This window comes from Mirounga angustirostris, unplaced genomic scaffold, assembly GCF_029215605.1.
Source record: "Mirounga angustirostris isolate CCGP_5_RB_7025 unplaced genomic scaffold, mMirAng1.0.hap1 SCAF_7, whole genome shotgun sequence".
In the NCBI taxonomy this organism is placed as follows: domain Eukaryota; kingdom Metazoa; phylum Chordata; class Mammalia; order Carnivora; family Phocidae; genus Mirounga; species Mirounga angustirostris.
The window spans coordinates 126,668,831-126,684,450 of record NW_026991715.1 but is presented as its reverse complement, the minus strand read 5'-3'; the positions used below and the strand labels follow the sequence as shown (position 1 = coordinate 126,684,450).

Sequence of the window (15,620 nt, the reverse complement as noted above, 5' to 3'; positions counted from 1 at the left end):
GGCAATTTGTAAATCAATTACAAAACGGCTGCCATTAAAGAAGATTTTTTGTAGATTTCCTTAAAGGACAAGCAGGAAGAAAAAGAATCCCCCTTCAATCAAGACTCCTGCTTTCTTTTTCTGCTCGTCCGAGAAGCCCCCGCTCAGGCCGTGGCCTCCCGGCCTCGCTCCCTCGGCCCACCCACCATTGCTCGCCCACCTCTCAGCCCCTCTTCCCGCTCCCCGCCGGCACCACCACCGCGGAGGCCCCGGCGCCTGCGCACGTCCCCGGCTCCCCCGCCGACAGGGGGCAGGCCACGGTTTTCTGTCCTCCGCGCCTGGACTCTGGCGCCCCTCTTGCCCCAGCCTTTCCCCCCAGGCTCCCGCCTCGATACGCTTCCTTAGCAACGGGTTGCCTTTGGCAACAGGAGGACGCGGGGCCCTTGGCTGGGTTTCCCGCGCCTTCCTACACCTGCTTACCGTAGAAGGCGCAGGCCGAACCATGTCGGAGATTCTGTGCCAGTGGCTCAACCAGGAGGTGAAGGTGTCCCAGACCGTGAGTGAGTGACACAGCCCGGGGAGAGCGGCCTAGGGGCGAGCGGGGCGCAGAGCCCCGGAGCGCGGCGTGCGGATGGAAGGTGGCGGGGGAGGCGCGAGCTGTGCAGTCCAGGTGCCCGCGGGGCCCGGCAGCGCCCCAGGCCCGTCTGGTGGCCCCAGTCACCTCAGCCTCTCCCATCCCCATCCTGCCGCCCCCGAGTTATCCATCATCACGGTGGGCCCAAGCCCGGTTTCTGATCTACGGTGCGCTTCTAAGCCATCAGAGGGTTTAGGGAGGTATCCTTCGTTCCTATGGAGAGAAGAATTTGCTGGACTCAATAATATGGCCCTGACATTATTCCCTTCACATCCTTAGAAGCATGGTAGGCTGGCAAGCCCATGAAATCTGAAGCCCTAAAGCCAACTACTAGGGCGCCTGGGTGGCTCAGTCGGTTAAGCGACTGCCTTCGGCTCAGGTCATGATCCTGGAGTCCCGGGATCGAGTCCCGCATCGGGCTCCCTGCTCGGCGGGGAGTCTGCTTCTCCCTCTGACCCTCCCCCCTCTCGTGTGCTCTCTGTCTCAAATAAATAAATAAAATCTAAAAAAAAAAAAAAAAGAAAGCCAACTACTAGATGTGTGCCCCCGGACAAGTTACAATACCTTCTCTGAGTGTGTTTCCTCCAGTATAAAATAGATCCGATCACACTCTCCGTACCTACCGACCTAGCGGGAGAGGGGGCGTGTGTGAAACGGGTTAATGCAGCAGTTTTAGCTCAAAATTTACAAACATTAGCTATTTCCGACCACTCTTCACTCTTGGCTAAAGCTGACCTTATTCACTAATCTGATTATCGCAGCCGTCCAAAGTTTCTAACTCCCACAACCACACAGGCAGTTGTACATGCTGGCGATTTCTGTGACAGCCGAGTAATTCCAGCAGAGCACTATCCTCCCGCTCAGCTTCTTTCTCTTGTTTCTTCAGCACTTCGTTTTCCAGCTGGTCTGGTTTTTGCTCAAGGCAAGAGATTTTCAGCCCCAATCATTTCAGCCTGTTTTCGCAAAAGCACCCTTGCATAACGCCCAGTTGGTACCAGAGGGGCAATAGTGCCTACCCGACCTTAGGTCAACCGTGGAATTTGCTAGACTAGTAGTGTTTCTGAAGCAGCAAGATATTCGTCGTCAGCATTAGGCTCCTTAATGTTGGAGCACCTCCAGTTGCATTTCTTGAGGCATAAACCCTAGTCTTTTTCTTTGCCAAACCACACCGCCTGCACTCCCTGGGAACTGCAATATATTCTTTCACAGGATTCTATGATCATCCCATTTTGTCACTGTTTCTCACTTAAAATATGATGCTGATCACAGCACAATGTTTAGCACTTTTTTTAATTCCCTTTTTACCAGTGGAGCCAAAGTGCAATATAATTCCCTTAAGTTACACTCTTCCAAAGAAAAGCAGTTACGGGTTGCTGAGTTTAATTTGGTTCATTTACTTGGTTAGTAAAAAAACCACACCCTTTGGTCAAGTCCCCAAGACTCTATTGCATATTGAAACACTTTTGAGAAAAGTAAATAAAATTAATAAGAAACATAACAGCAGTATGCCATTGTAATTGTATTAGTTGTAATTATAATTGTAATCAGTTTTTGGGATTTTGGTTTTGAGAGGAAGAGGAAGAATTACTTCTTTCTGTGAAGATTAAAAGACTGGAGACATTTTAAGAATTTTAACAACATAAGCTATGAATGGAAAATTCCTGATGTCTGCTTCCCTGAGGTTGTTAGCAGAGATGGCTGCGATACTCTGCATCCCATTCATTAGGAATACATACTTATTTCTTGATCCTAACTGCTAACCGGAGTCTAAAGAGACAGTCCCTGATGTAACCAGATTCCATATTGTAAAAGGCGTTTCAGATTATAGGAAACACACTCAAATGCGTTTGGAAACAAACAAGATAGAATTTGTGCACCTGAGGAAGCACACTGCCAGTTGTTGATTCTGGTCATTAGATAAGACATTTTATGGTGTACTGTGGAAAGCTCAGAACTGTTCAGAGGAACTATCAGGGAAGGACTATACGTGGCAACAACCTCTGGAGAAAGTAATATAGCAACTTTCTCTATAAGGGCCCTGTTAAGAGGAAGGATTTGGAAACCAGACTGCCTGGGTTGGAATCACTTATCCACCACTTACTCGCTGGTGACCTTGGGCAATTTATTTACCTAAATGTCATGATACTCAAAATAGGAGTAATAATAATAGCTCATCGAGTTGTGTCAAGATTAAATGAGATAATAAATGTAAAGCATTTAGAATGATGCTTGGGACATAATAAATGCTAAATCTCACTTTTCAGAAGCTATCATACTACAATAAAATCACCAGTATGTCAGGATATTTGAACAAGGATGTTTATTGCTACATGGATTGTAGGGATAAAATCAAAAAATGGAAACCAATCTGAATATGCTTCAGTAGTAGCATACTTGGATAAATGATGCTGTACTCATGCTATGGATTGTTATACAATTATTAGAAAGAATGAGTTAGTGCTATAACTTTTGACCTACAGGATATTCACATATTTCTGTCAAGTAAAAAATAAAAGTTATAGCTTATTGTGATGAGTATAATTCCATTTTTGTACCAATTAGGAACTACAGATACACAGACACACACACACAGACACACACACAAACACACATCTATGTTTATATTAGCACAGAGAGATATGTGGAGAGACATATACATGAATCTTCATATTGTCTGTTTTTGTAAGCATAGAGAAAAGTGTGGGAGGATATAAACTAGTGTATTGATACTGGTTACCCTGGGAAAGGAGAAGATTGCTGGCTTTTCTTTATACATCAGTGTTACTTGGCTTGTTGCTTGCATTGCCTTCATATTTTGAAAGGAAAATTCAACATAGCATTACCAATAGAAAATCAAAAAAGATCAAACTTCATATGACAAATTAGGAGAAAAAGATGTTTACCATCTTTTAACTGAAATTAGTAACATCTTCTAATAAGGTATTAGGGAGGATTACATAAGAATTATTTTCTTAAATGAATTTTATAAATGCAAAAATAATAAAAAATAATAAACAAAAATATTATTAGACACTTAGGCACTTACACCAGACCCTATGCTAAGCCCTTTACATAGGTTTTTGTTTGTTTGTTTTTGAATTCTAAACGAAGGCCCTAAGAGGCATTGTCCCAGCTGTAAAGATGAGTAAAAGAAGCTAAGATGCTTGGTTATTTGTTCAGGGTCACAAATCTAGTGGATCCTATAGCTGGAATTTGAAGCTAGATCTTTGACTTGTGTTCTTACGCAGTATATTGTATATTGCAATTTACAGTGAGGGAATATATTTTTTTAAAACCTCAACTTTCTCAAGTGTATTCATTTGAGCTCCTTTTAATAAGGATTGCTGTTCAGTTTGAAGTTCTAAGAAGTACACAAATTCAACCACCCAGGCATGTTGTAACTTCACAAGGTATAACCTAATTCCTAGATGGGTAAATGGCTAAGGTGGATTTATTAGTGTTGGTTTAGAAGCGGTTCAGTCCATATGTTGCTTGCTAGGACAAAGAAAACAATGAGGATGGCAAGTGAGTGCATTTACACTGTCTTGGTGAGGCTGGGTAATGGTTCAGTCATTGGCAAGGCAGCTAAGGCTGATTGATTTCTGCATTATTCTGAAAGGTAGAAGTCAGTTTGAATAAAGCATACTATACTGAATTTCCTGTTGCCTGGACTACCCTGAGTGTCAGCAGTAAAGAAAACAAATTCCAATGATCCTCAATTGAGAATCGTCTCCCTCCACTTAATGAGGTTTCTGGGAGTCACCAGAGACTTGATTAGTCTCAACATATGAAGATTCAAAGCTTTGTTACTAAAGCTCAGGATCTCCAGTGAATTTAATTTAACTAGACCATTTCTCCTAGAGAATGGTGCTTAGATGTATATGGTAATAAAATGTCTTGGAATACAAAAAGTTGCTCAACCCAAAATTACATCTGAAATTCAAGCAGTTGTTTTCAAGCAGTTGTTTCTATAATGAAAAAAAAAAAAAAGTAATGTAGAGTAATGTTACTAAGAGATTTGCTGTAAAATTCTTTAGGAGCTCCTAATTATTTTCAAGAATAAGCATTGCCTCTGTTTTACAAAACTCTTATGAATTCACTATATGAGGAAACTAGCAATGGAGTGTCGTAACTGAACATTCTCCCAAAATGAGTAGAAACATTTGAATTCTATGTATTGTACAGATCAGGTCTTTTGTAAACATGGGTATATACAAGATAATCCATATTCTTTTGAATTCTGGGTGTGGTTATATTGAAAATTGTAAATACCTTATTATGCATATTTTAATTGTTTCAATAATCTTAAACATTGTTGTCAATAATAACAGGTGTAATAAAGAGAAAATTGGATTTGGGACAGTTAAGTTTCTCTATCAATTTTGTAGCATCTGAAATATAAATAATTGTCTTTAGGTCCCACTTTTATGCCCCGAGAAGTAAGAATAATTGTTGTTCTAGTTCCAATTATGGAATGAATGAGTCATGGGGATGAAAGGTACAACACAGGGAAAATAGTCAATGGTATTTAACAGTGATGTGTGGTGACAGATGGTAGCTACACTTGGGGTGAGTCCGGCATAAGGCATAAAGTTGTCAGATCATTATGTTGTGCGCCTGAAACTAATGTAACATTGTGTGTCAACTATACTTCAATTGAAAAATGGAAAAAATTATCCATGTTTGGAAGGATATGAAATGAGATTGGAAATGGAAAACACCTACCACAGTGCCTAACATCTAAACTAGATCTAGATACTCAATGAATATTATTTCAACTTTTCTTCTGTCTCTTACTTTAGGATAATGCCTACTATCATGCCTGTCCTATAATAGGTATTTAGTAACTAATTGTTTATTACATGAGAGTGTGCCAGTGAGGCAAAGTAAAGTATTATTTTAGGCTGAACTTTATGGATTTGTTCCTCTTGAGAACGTCACCCTGAGTACTTTGATCCCCATCTTTGTGATTTCAGAAGCTCTGTTTTATTACTTTAAGCAATTTTTTAGGAATTGTTTCATACTAACTGAGATTACATTTTGATTTTATAAATCAGGATACCCATTTATCCTGAGGAAAAAAATAGCAAAATAACTTATACTGGCAATTGTACTTGATGTATCATTTTGATGGGCTGATACACCCAGAAGAAGATCATATTTATGTCAGATTTCTCATTGATAATCAGAAATTAGATATTACCAAAAGAACCTTCAAATCAACTAATATTGGATGTGTTTTACTTCTCTGCTCTAGAGATATTTTTATCTATGTAGCTGTGATAGGTTCATAGTTCATAGTTCATAGCTTAAAGCTCACAATAGGTAAATTGTGAGCTTTAAGAAACAATCTATGCTTCATTCTTGCATAGATTATTTCTTAAAGCTCACAATTTACCTATTTAAATTTTTCACACATCAGGTAGCTAATAATCTCGGGATATATTAATTAACCTTATTCAGAATAGAGATTTGCTAACATAATAATAATAATAAAAAGAAATAATCTATGCTCCTTGTTAATTTTGTTTTACAAGTGGGTTTCCATAGGTGGCTAATTTTATCCTTTTATATTAAATCTTAGTAGTTTTTTAGAGAGTCATATTTTCTATTTGTACCAAATTTTAGGGACATCCTTTATTTGGGCCCTCTTGTGCACTAATTATACTTTGTTGATTAGGTCTTATGTCCAGACCTTTCAAAAGCATCAAATTTTATTTTGAGAAACACAACAGAGATGTTAAAGTATCCTACTGAATATTTATTTATATATAATATTTCATAATGTATTATGGTGACCTGTTATTGGCCTGTGACCTTACCATATCCTAGACTCATAACTTTAGATAGGGAAAAGAATCTTAGACATCATTTAATTCTTCTTTGGCATATGAGGTAATTAAATCAGATGTGTTCAGAGATTTGTTTAGGGTTTTACAGCTAGGTAGTGGCAAGTTACCAATAGATTCTGGGCCTGCTCACTTTTACTTCATTCCTCATTTAACCTGGTGTCATTAAACCACACATTTTCCTCCCTCAGAGTCCTTAGGAAATATATTGTTTCTCATAATACAACAGATTTTGGTATTTCCTGGCCAGCTCAGCAGCATTTTCCTTGATGAAAATTTGGCTTCCATTGCCTAAAAATTGAGACACCAAATCTGATACCTGAAGGCTGTTGTGTAAATCAATGTCAAAATTTTTAAAATATCAAGTCCCAAGAAAAGAATGCCACCCAATGTTTTAACCATCAAAGAAAATTAGAATGATATAGAGTTTTTGTTTCACGTAGTACATCTTGAGAATTATGCTAATGTCTTCAAAGGAGAGGATTGATCATCCTGTTGTTATACTGGAGGAAAATAAATTGTCAATGTTGTCCTCCAGCCAGAGACCACAGGACACACACACCCATCGTTGAACAAAGTTGGGTTTATTGACTTGTGGCCAACAAGAGAAAACACATACCATGGAGAGCTGTCGGTCATTCAGTAAGCGGGTGTTAGAAAGGACTTAAAGCACCTTGGCTTGTGTTAGGTGTTTTTTGAGGAGGGTTCAAGGAAGAGTGCTTTGCTCTGAATTGGACCATGCCAAGAAGCATAGGCAACTCTACGACTGTGTATTTCAGTAAGTCTTATCTAGGAAGTGGAGAGAATAGAGCAAGACAAAGCCATGATTAGTAAAAGAGCAGCAAACACTCATATTGGCGACAATAAGGGCATTTCTGAGTTTTGGACAATACTGTTTTGGTCTGAATACAGACATGATTACAAAGGAACTTTGTTTTTGTCTTGATCTATCAGGGTCACAGAGTGGCCTTGTCTGGTGTTGGTGTGCTATGAAATTGATTATGTTCAGCATGAGAATGCCAAGGCCTAGCTGTGAATGCGGGCCAACTCCTAGGAACACCAAGGCCTGATGGGGCCAGGTCAGTGCCAAGCTATCAGCAGCTGCTTTTCTCTCTCTCAAATGGAAGTAAATTTGTTTGGCTTTTCAAATGTGGTGGATAATGCAGACTAGATCTTTGCTTTTCTAGTAAAGGAAGAGTGAAGACCACTAAGCATAGAATGTATAGGTCTATAGACCTTTATTTACAATTCCATAATTCAAGTATCTCTTTATTCATTTGGTGGCAAAACTTAACCAGAAATGCTGTCATGCTGTTTACTCATTATTTCTCCCATTGAAATGTTTTGCTGTAGGAATCAACTATGGTTGATTACACGTACTTCTGATGGGAGTGATATACCTGGTCTGGACCTAAGGGGGGTGGAGCTTGTACTTGACTTTAAAGACAATGTCAAATATTTGCCCTCTGAGTATTGAATTACTTTTTAAATAAGGATGTTTGTACTGTAGTCATTGAGCTTAGAGATTGTGTAATTAATATGACATGTTATCTTAAATTGGGAAGCATTGATAATAACAATAAAAATTTGTCACTGAGCACTTAACTATATGCCAGGAATTATGCTAAGCATTTACATGCAATATCTCCTTTAATTCTCAAACCAACTCTTATGAGGTAGAACACATCACTCTCCCTCTTTTCAAGACAAGAAACCGAGGCTTTTATAATTGCCCAAAATCCAGCGGCTTGTAAATGAACAAGGAGTCAAACCCAGAGAATCTTTCTCCAGAGACTTTGATTTCCTTCTTACCATAATTTTGGAATACAGAAGGCTCATCTCCTTTATGTGCTTTCTCCAACTGGCTCAGGGTCATTTTGGTGGGAAGCACACGGGCCATTTCATTTGTTGTATCCTTCCTCATACAGACCTTCCAGAAAGGCCCACATCAAAGATTTCAGCAAAAGAAAACCATTGTGATAGGGATCAGGCGTGCAGTGTGGAAAATCGGAGGCAGGGTTGAGTTGTTGCTGAATGACCTGGTCCCAGATGTAAATGACTTTAGAGCTCAGGATGAAGGATATCACTGGGCTCCCATGGTTTATTTATTTCTCAGATTATTCATTGATCTTGTCCTAGAGTCAACCTGCCTCTTCTTTCCCACAGGAAATTCCAGTTGTTAGTGCAAATGAACGTATAGAGGTGGCCATCGTGGAATTAATCATGGTAGCCAGGAACATTTACTGGGAAGAAAAAATATAACAAAAATAAACTGTCCTTTGCTTTTTTCTTTTTTTCCTTGTTTCTTTCCCACACCCCTCCCCCTTTCTCTTTTTCTTTCTCTCTCTCTAGCTTCCTCTCTGTCTTCTCGTACTTTTTAATCTGTATATTCCTAGCTAATATATGTTCATCATCTTCTTTCCTGTCTAATTTCTTTCAGGTAGTCATCTTTTCCTCTTCTTTTATTTTTTTCTACAGGTTTTCCCATTTGCTCTTATGGGAGAACTCACTGTTCTGTTTTCTGCTTATGCAGCAACAGTAATTCTGAAGTGTCCTATGCATATAAAGCTGCAGACAGACAGATGTTTTTGTACTTGTTTATTGGTAGTAAACTATTTGACAATGAAATAAGAAGTGTTTACTGTTCTTTATTCTTTATACCCACAAATGCCTCTATTTTACTCATATCAGAATTGCCTTATTAATAGGTCATGCATTTCAAAGGCAGTGGATTATGATTTTATTTTTCTGTGACCTTTGTCTAGCAAACAGTTTACTAAAGGCCATTTGCCTACTACATTGAGGGTGACAGAACAGGATACAGATATTCCCCGGTTCTTCATGGGCTAGACTTCAGGCATTCAGTCTACGGAACAGCGGACATAGTGCAAAATCCAGAGGGAGGAAGAGAAGGAATGAAAACTACCTGAAGGTGATGGAGCAACAGCTTCTGAATGTAAAGCAAGAGTCTTTGGACTATAAATAGATACCCATAGTCTGACAATGGCTGTATTTCCAATGGCTCCTCAGAAAGCTGAGAGGAAAATAAGGGTGGACTAGGGAAGAGAGAAAGGGGGAAATAAACAACCCAGAAAGAAGGAAGCAATGACGGAAGAGGTGCAGGATGCAGCGAGAGCATCCTAGATGGCACAGTAAGGACAGTGATGGCAGCCAAGACCAGGTGACAGCATTGGTGGCCAACAGCATCAGGTCTTTGAGGAAAGGAGGAAGCAGCAATGACTCAGGAGGAGGAGATAGCACACCTCTGCCCTTTGGACATGGAAGGAGCCATTTGGATTTCATTTGCTTCAAATACTACTACTTTCTGATGCCAGAAGACACAGTCAGTAGATTCTGATGCCGGATGATTCTGGAGTTCACCCTAAGTAGACAGAATCCATGGTCATAGTTGACATCATTTTTAACTACTTTATTATATATTGATTCAACCTGAGAATTGGGGTATTATTAAGAGTATAAAATACTTTGAGAACAAATATTAGGAGAGCTTTGGGCAAAATTGTGGGCTGGTGTCGGATATGCAAGAGTTTTGTTCTTATGAGAACATGTAGTATGCTGAGTAAGGCCTCTGGGCAGTGGCCTTGTGGAGTGACTCATGTCACCACCCCCAGAACCACACACCAAGTTCCATTTCTACAAATCAGGAAAAGATGTTATTTCTTCATAATCAATTAGCCACCTTATTACTGGTCAAAGAGATAAAAGAGAACAATCTGGTATAAATGAGCTTGCCATACCTCAGTGATATTTAGTGCTTGGACTGCTGTTGCCTAAAAGACCCTGATAGAAACAAGTTGAAGGTTTTGGGAGGATTTTGAAATCATTTGAGAAATGATAGCATAATTTATTTTGTGTATCAACTTTGCATATCATCCTTGAATAACATGTAACCTGATATTCTTCACTTTATAAGAAAAATAGAAGTGACCCACCACTAAGGACATTTGTAAAAAGCAAATTTTATTAACACATTTTTTTCTGCACTGTCATTATGTGCTTCCTCTGTGGCAGGCGTGGTACCAAGCAATTCCCATACATTACCTCTAATCTTGAAAATAGCTCTTCAGGAGACGTAGAGATATGGTTATCTCGTAGAGATGAGGAGATAGGAACTGAGGGAGGTTAGCAGCTTGCCAGAGGTTGCACAACTAGTAAGGGGCAGAGTCAAGATTCCAATGCAGATGTCCCTGGCTCCAAACTCTATTTTCCTCTGGGCTATCGCTGTCATTGCGCGGGACAACTAGATCAGAGTAACCTCTGGAACTACCAAGGGAAAGCCTGATTATGCTCAGTAGGTTTTTTTTGTTTGTTTGTTTGTTTGTTTTTGAGAAGGTGCAGATAGATGGTTTTTGTAAAATTTCCACTGTAAAAAGGTTAAAATAAAGTCTTAAAGTTTACTAAAGTTAGATTGCACCTCGCTTGGCTAGAATATGCTATCATCATCCATAGATTGTATTGATAACTAAGGTATTAGAGTGTAATTTTGTAAAATAGATTGAAGGCTTGACTTTAGATCTAAGGTTGTTTAGATAAATTTTATTGGTTGTATTTTGTTCAATTTGGTCAAAGTTGTGTTTCTTTCAAAATTTCTTGTATCTTCACGTATCGATTTATATTTATTTAAGGATCTTTATAAGACATCATCTATTAAACTTCAGTCTTTTTGTTTGATTATTAAAGGATGATTCTAGAAGTATTTTCATGGCATTTTGAGTTCAAGTTATGGTATGGTGTTTTACTCTATGCATATAAAATGAAAATAATTGTGCTCTATATGGAACATTATAATTTACTTCTTCATTTTTATGTTTCAAAATTCAGGTCCCAAGTCATTTGCAAAGTCATTTTCCAGTGGTTATCTAATTGGAGAAATTCTGCACAAGTTTGAACTTCAGGGTGATTTTTCAGAATTTTCAGAAAGCAGGTTAGTGCTTTCCTAAATTCTTTCCTAAATTCTTTCCTAAAAAGGGTCAATTCCTTTGGCATTTGGATGGCTTTAGTTCCCAAAGTTAAAGGATAGTGAGCTATAACTTTGTTAATTGGTTCTTCTTTCTTTTAAGAGAAATGAAGCAACTTACTGTATCCTGGCCAAAAACAAAAACAAAAACAAAAAAAAACAAAAACAAAAACCCTGTAATATTTTTTGTTTATAGCAGCTATGTTGAGATCTAATTCACAGACCATGATTTACCAGTTTAAAGCATACAGTTCAGTGGTTTTAAACATATTTACATATTTAGTATATTCACAACCATCACCACTAACCATCTGGCCCCTGGTACCCACTTATCTATTTTCTGTCTCTATGGATTTGCCTATTTTACACATTTCATATCAGTGGGATTGTACAATATGTGTATTTTGTGATTAGTTCCTTCCACTTAGGATAATGTTTTCAAGGCTTATCCATATTATAGCATGTATTAGTACTTCTTAATTCCTATTTAGTTGCTGAATACTTTCAATTGGATATATCACATTTCATTTATCAATTCATTAATTGGTGGATACGAGTTATTGGTTATTATGAACAGCACTGCTATGAACATTGTGTTTTTACATGGAAATGTTTTCATTCATCTTGGGTGTATACCTAGGAGTTAAATTGTTGGGTTACATGATCTATGTTTACAATTTTGAGGAACACCCAAATTGCTTTCCAAAGTGCCCATTATCATTTACATTCACGCTAGTAATGTAAGGTTTCATTTTTCCACATCCTCATCAATACTTGTTATGGTCTTTTTGATTATAGTTGTCTAGTCAGCATGAGGCAGTATCTCTTGTGATTTTGATTTGCATGTCCCGAATGAGTAATGATGGTAAGCATCTTTTCGTGTGCTTATTAGTCATTTGTATAGCTTCACTGGGGAAATGTTATGCAATCCTTGCCTATTTTCTTTTAAATTTTATTTTTTAAAGCAGTTTCAGATTGACAGAAAAATTGAGAAGAAAGCACAGAGATTCCCTGTTAACCTCCTGCCCTGACACATTCATAGCCTCCTCCAGTATCCACTCCCCAACCAGAGTGGTGCATTTGTTACAGCTGATGAACCTATAATGATACATGTTTACTCAAAGTAAATAGTTTACATTAGGGTTCATTCTTAGGGTTGTACATTCTATGGGTTTGGACAAATGGAGAATGACTTGTATCTACCATTACAGTATCATACATAGTATTTTCACTGTCCTAAATCCTCTATGCTCCATCAGTCATCCTCCCTTACCTCAACCCTGGCAACCACTGATTTTTTTTTTTTTTTTTTTTTTTTTACTATCTTCATAGTTTTGCCTCTTCTAGAATGTCATATAGTTGGAACTGCTGGCTTCTTTCACTTAGAAATATGCATTTAAATTTCCTCCATGGCTTCTCATGGCTTGGTAGCTCATTTCTTTTTAGCACTGAGAAGTATTTCATTGTCTGGATGTACCACAGTTTATTTATCCATTCACATGCTGAAGAACATCTTGGTTGCTTCCAAGTTCTGGCAATCATAAATAAAGCTGCTGTAAACATCCATGTGCAGGTTTTGTATGAACATAAAATTTCAGGTCCTTTGGGTAAATAACAGGGGGCACAATTGTTGGATCATATGGTAAAAGTATATTTAGTTTTGTAGGGAAACCACCAAACTGTCTTCCAAAGTGGCTGTGCCATTTTGCATTCCTCCCAGCAATGAATGAGAGTTCTTGTTGCTTCACGTCCTCGCCAGCTTTTAGTGTTGTCAGTGTTTTGGATTTTGGCCATTCTAATAGGAGTATAGTGGTATCTCGTTGTTTTAAATTACCGTTCTTGAAAGTTGCGGAGTATGTTTGTGTTTGGATTCCTTGTGCTCCCAGCATTGTCCCTGGCCTATAGCTGATACACAGTTATGTTTCTTTATTGAATAAATGAATGATGTCAGAAAGTATACCTGTTTAGGAAACTTAAAGCACCATTGTGACCAGATGATGTATGTAGAATTTCAGGTATACTAAATTAACTTTTGTCAGCAGGGCCATAGAGACCCTTTGTGTTAAATGGAAAAAGGGACCTCATCTGGATGGACACAGCTGTGAAGACACAGGGCTCAGTAAACAGAGAGGCCTTTGTGCTAAGGAGAGGAACCCCTTTTTGTATGAAACGGCCTCGTATCAGGCATAAGGCGTGGCAAGCTGAGCACAAGGCAGCTTCACACTCTTGCCCCACCTTTGCACAGGGGTGTGCCCTGACTAACATCATGTGCAACAGCCTTGCTTTTCACCCAGTGCAAAGAACTAACTTTCTATCCCACTGAGAGTCACTGCATTCCTCAATGTGAGAAGAGGGACCTACTTGTTCTGACAACCAAATTCCATTCATCTTGAATTCTTGGAACAACACACTATTTTTCCAGGGGCACATGGTCTTTTAAAGAAGGATCAGTAAATCCACGGATATCACCTTTGTAGTAGTGTACTTTGTGGGGAAAAGGATCCTTCTTTGTCAAAGCTATTTTTTAGGCAGATGTCTAATGCTAGGGCTCATGGTTTGGGGATTTTGTCTAATAGTTTTAGTTTTTTTAGTCTAAAATATAAACGTTGCTTGTAACTGAAGTTATTTGCCTTAGAGAATAATAGGATAAAAGAATAAAAAGTAAAGGAGCATGGATATTCCTGGGGGGACAGCTTCTACTTACCTTGTAAGATGTGTTCCCTCAGCAGGTGGCAAGGAGGAGAGAAGATAGGTAATCTCTGGGCAAATAAAAACTACAAGTATCAGATACTTAAAATAATTTAAGTACTCCTAAGAATGGGAGCGCCTGGGTGACTCAGTCAGTTAAGTGTCCAACTCTTGATTTTGGCTCAGGTTTTGATCTCGTGATCATGAGATACAGCCCCACACTGTGCTCGGTGGGGAGTCTGCTTGGGATTCTCCCTCTCCCTTTGCCCCTCCCCCCTGTGCACTGCACACGCTCTCTCTCTTTCTCAAATAAATAAATAAATCTTAAAAAAATAAAATAATCCTAAGAATGTTTTATGTCTTAGAAAAATCACAAGAAAATATGATTTTTCCTCTAAGTCCTAGAATAGGAATAAACAAAAAATAAAAACTAATGAGTTAAGAATTGTGGCAACCAAAATGTGAGACACAATGAATACAATGCTAAAAATCATCATGAACAAACATGTCACATCAGTTACCATGAACTTATTAATTTGTTTTTTTATGTTATATACTACAAATAGCATTGCTTGCCCGTGAGAAAAATAATACAGTGGATGGGATTTGCCTCAAATGAGATTTTTTGTTCTTGATTATTTTCCTTCCACCTTTTATGAAAGGGAAAACCTTTCCACGCTCAAATTACCAGTGGCATGTTTTTGGCCAGTCAACAAAGAAAGAAAAAAAAAAAAGACAACCCCCTTCCTCTCCCCTTGCCCACTCACTACCCTCTGTGCAACATACACACAAAATCTGGGAATTTGCTCTAAGAAAAATGAGTCATCAAATGCTAAAAAACAAACAAACACTGCACATAAAGAAGGAGAAGACTTCTCCCAGAATGTATTCCTTATTCCCGCAAAGGTTATTATTTACATCCCGTACTCTGTCTCCAGAGCAAAGATGTCTTCATGGTTTCTCCAGATACAAAAACAACTGTTGATTATCATGCTATACTGATGGGGCACCTGCTATGACAAGAGTGGACTTCCACCAATTTACACACCAGTTACATTCTTACAATTTTGATAGCTTAGAAATCTGGAATATATGTTAAAAACCTGCAGAGAGAAGTACTGTTATACCTGGTACGTCAGCCAGTTTGTAACAGCCATTTTAAACCCTAATGTGTGGCTGATCCCTCATACTAACAGGCTCACACTGCATTCTTGGGGCTGTGTAAAAACAAGTAAGAGGAGAGGAAGTGTTCTCCATTTTTATTGGGTGCAGGGCTAGGTTCTGATAACATCTGGAAACGGATAGTGTTTGCTTTTGGATTTTCCCTCCAGCATTTTGACGCCCCTCATCTCTGTAGCCCAAGGTTATGACCCAGGCCAAAGGTCTGACAAGCGGCTCTCTGGCCGTCTGTCCAAATATGTGTGGTGGGCAAGACACGGGACTTTGAGGATAGGGAAGGCGTGAAAGAATACCTGTGATGGAAGAGCAAGAC

The 15,620-nt window shown here is 38.8% G+C and overlaps 1 protein-coding gene across 1 annotated transcript in view; it reads left to right on the top strand.

Annotated features, from left to right (window-relative positions):
* The first annotated feature begins 359 nt into the window (after positions 1-359).
* The window catches only part of SPEF2 (sperm flagellar 2), a 167,447-nt gene continuing 152,186 nt past the window's right edge, over positions 360-15,620 (top strand). The window contains 2 exon segments of the mRNA XM_054504500.2: positions 360-539; positions 11,305-11,407. Coding sequence (XP_054360475.1) covers positions 482-539; positions 11,305-11,407 — 161 coding nt within the window. The 5' untranslated portion in view covers positions 360-481.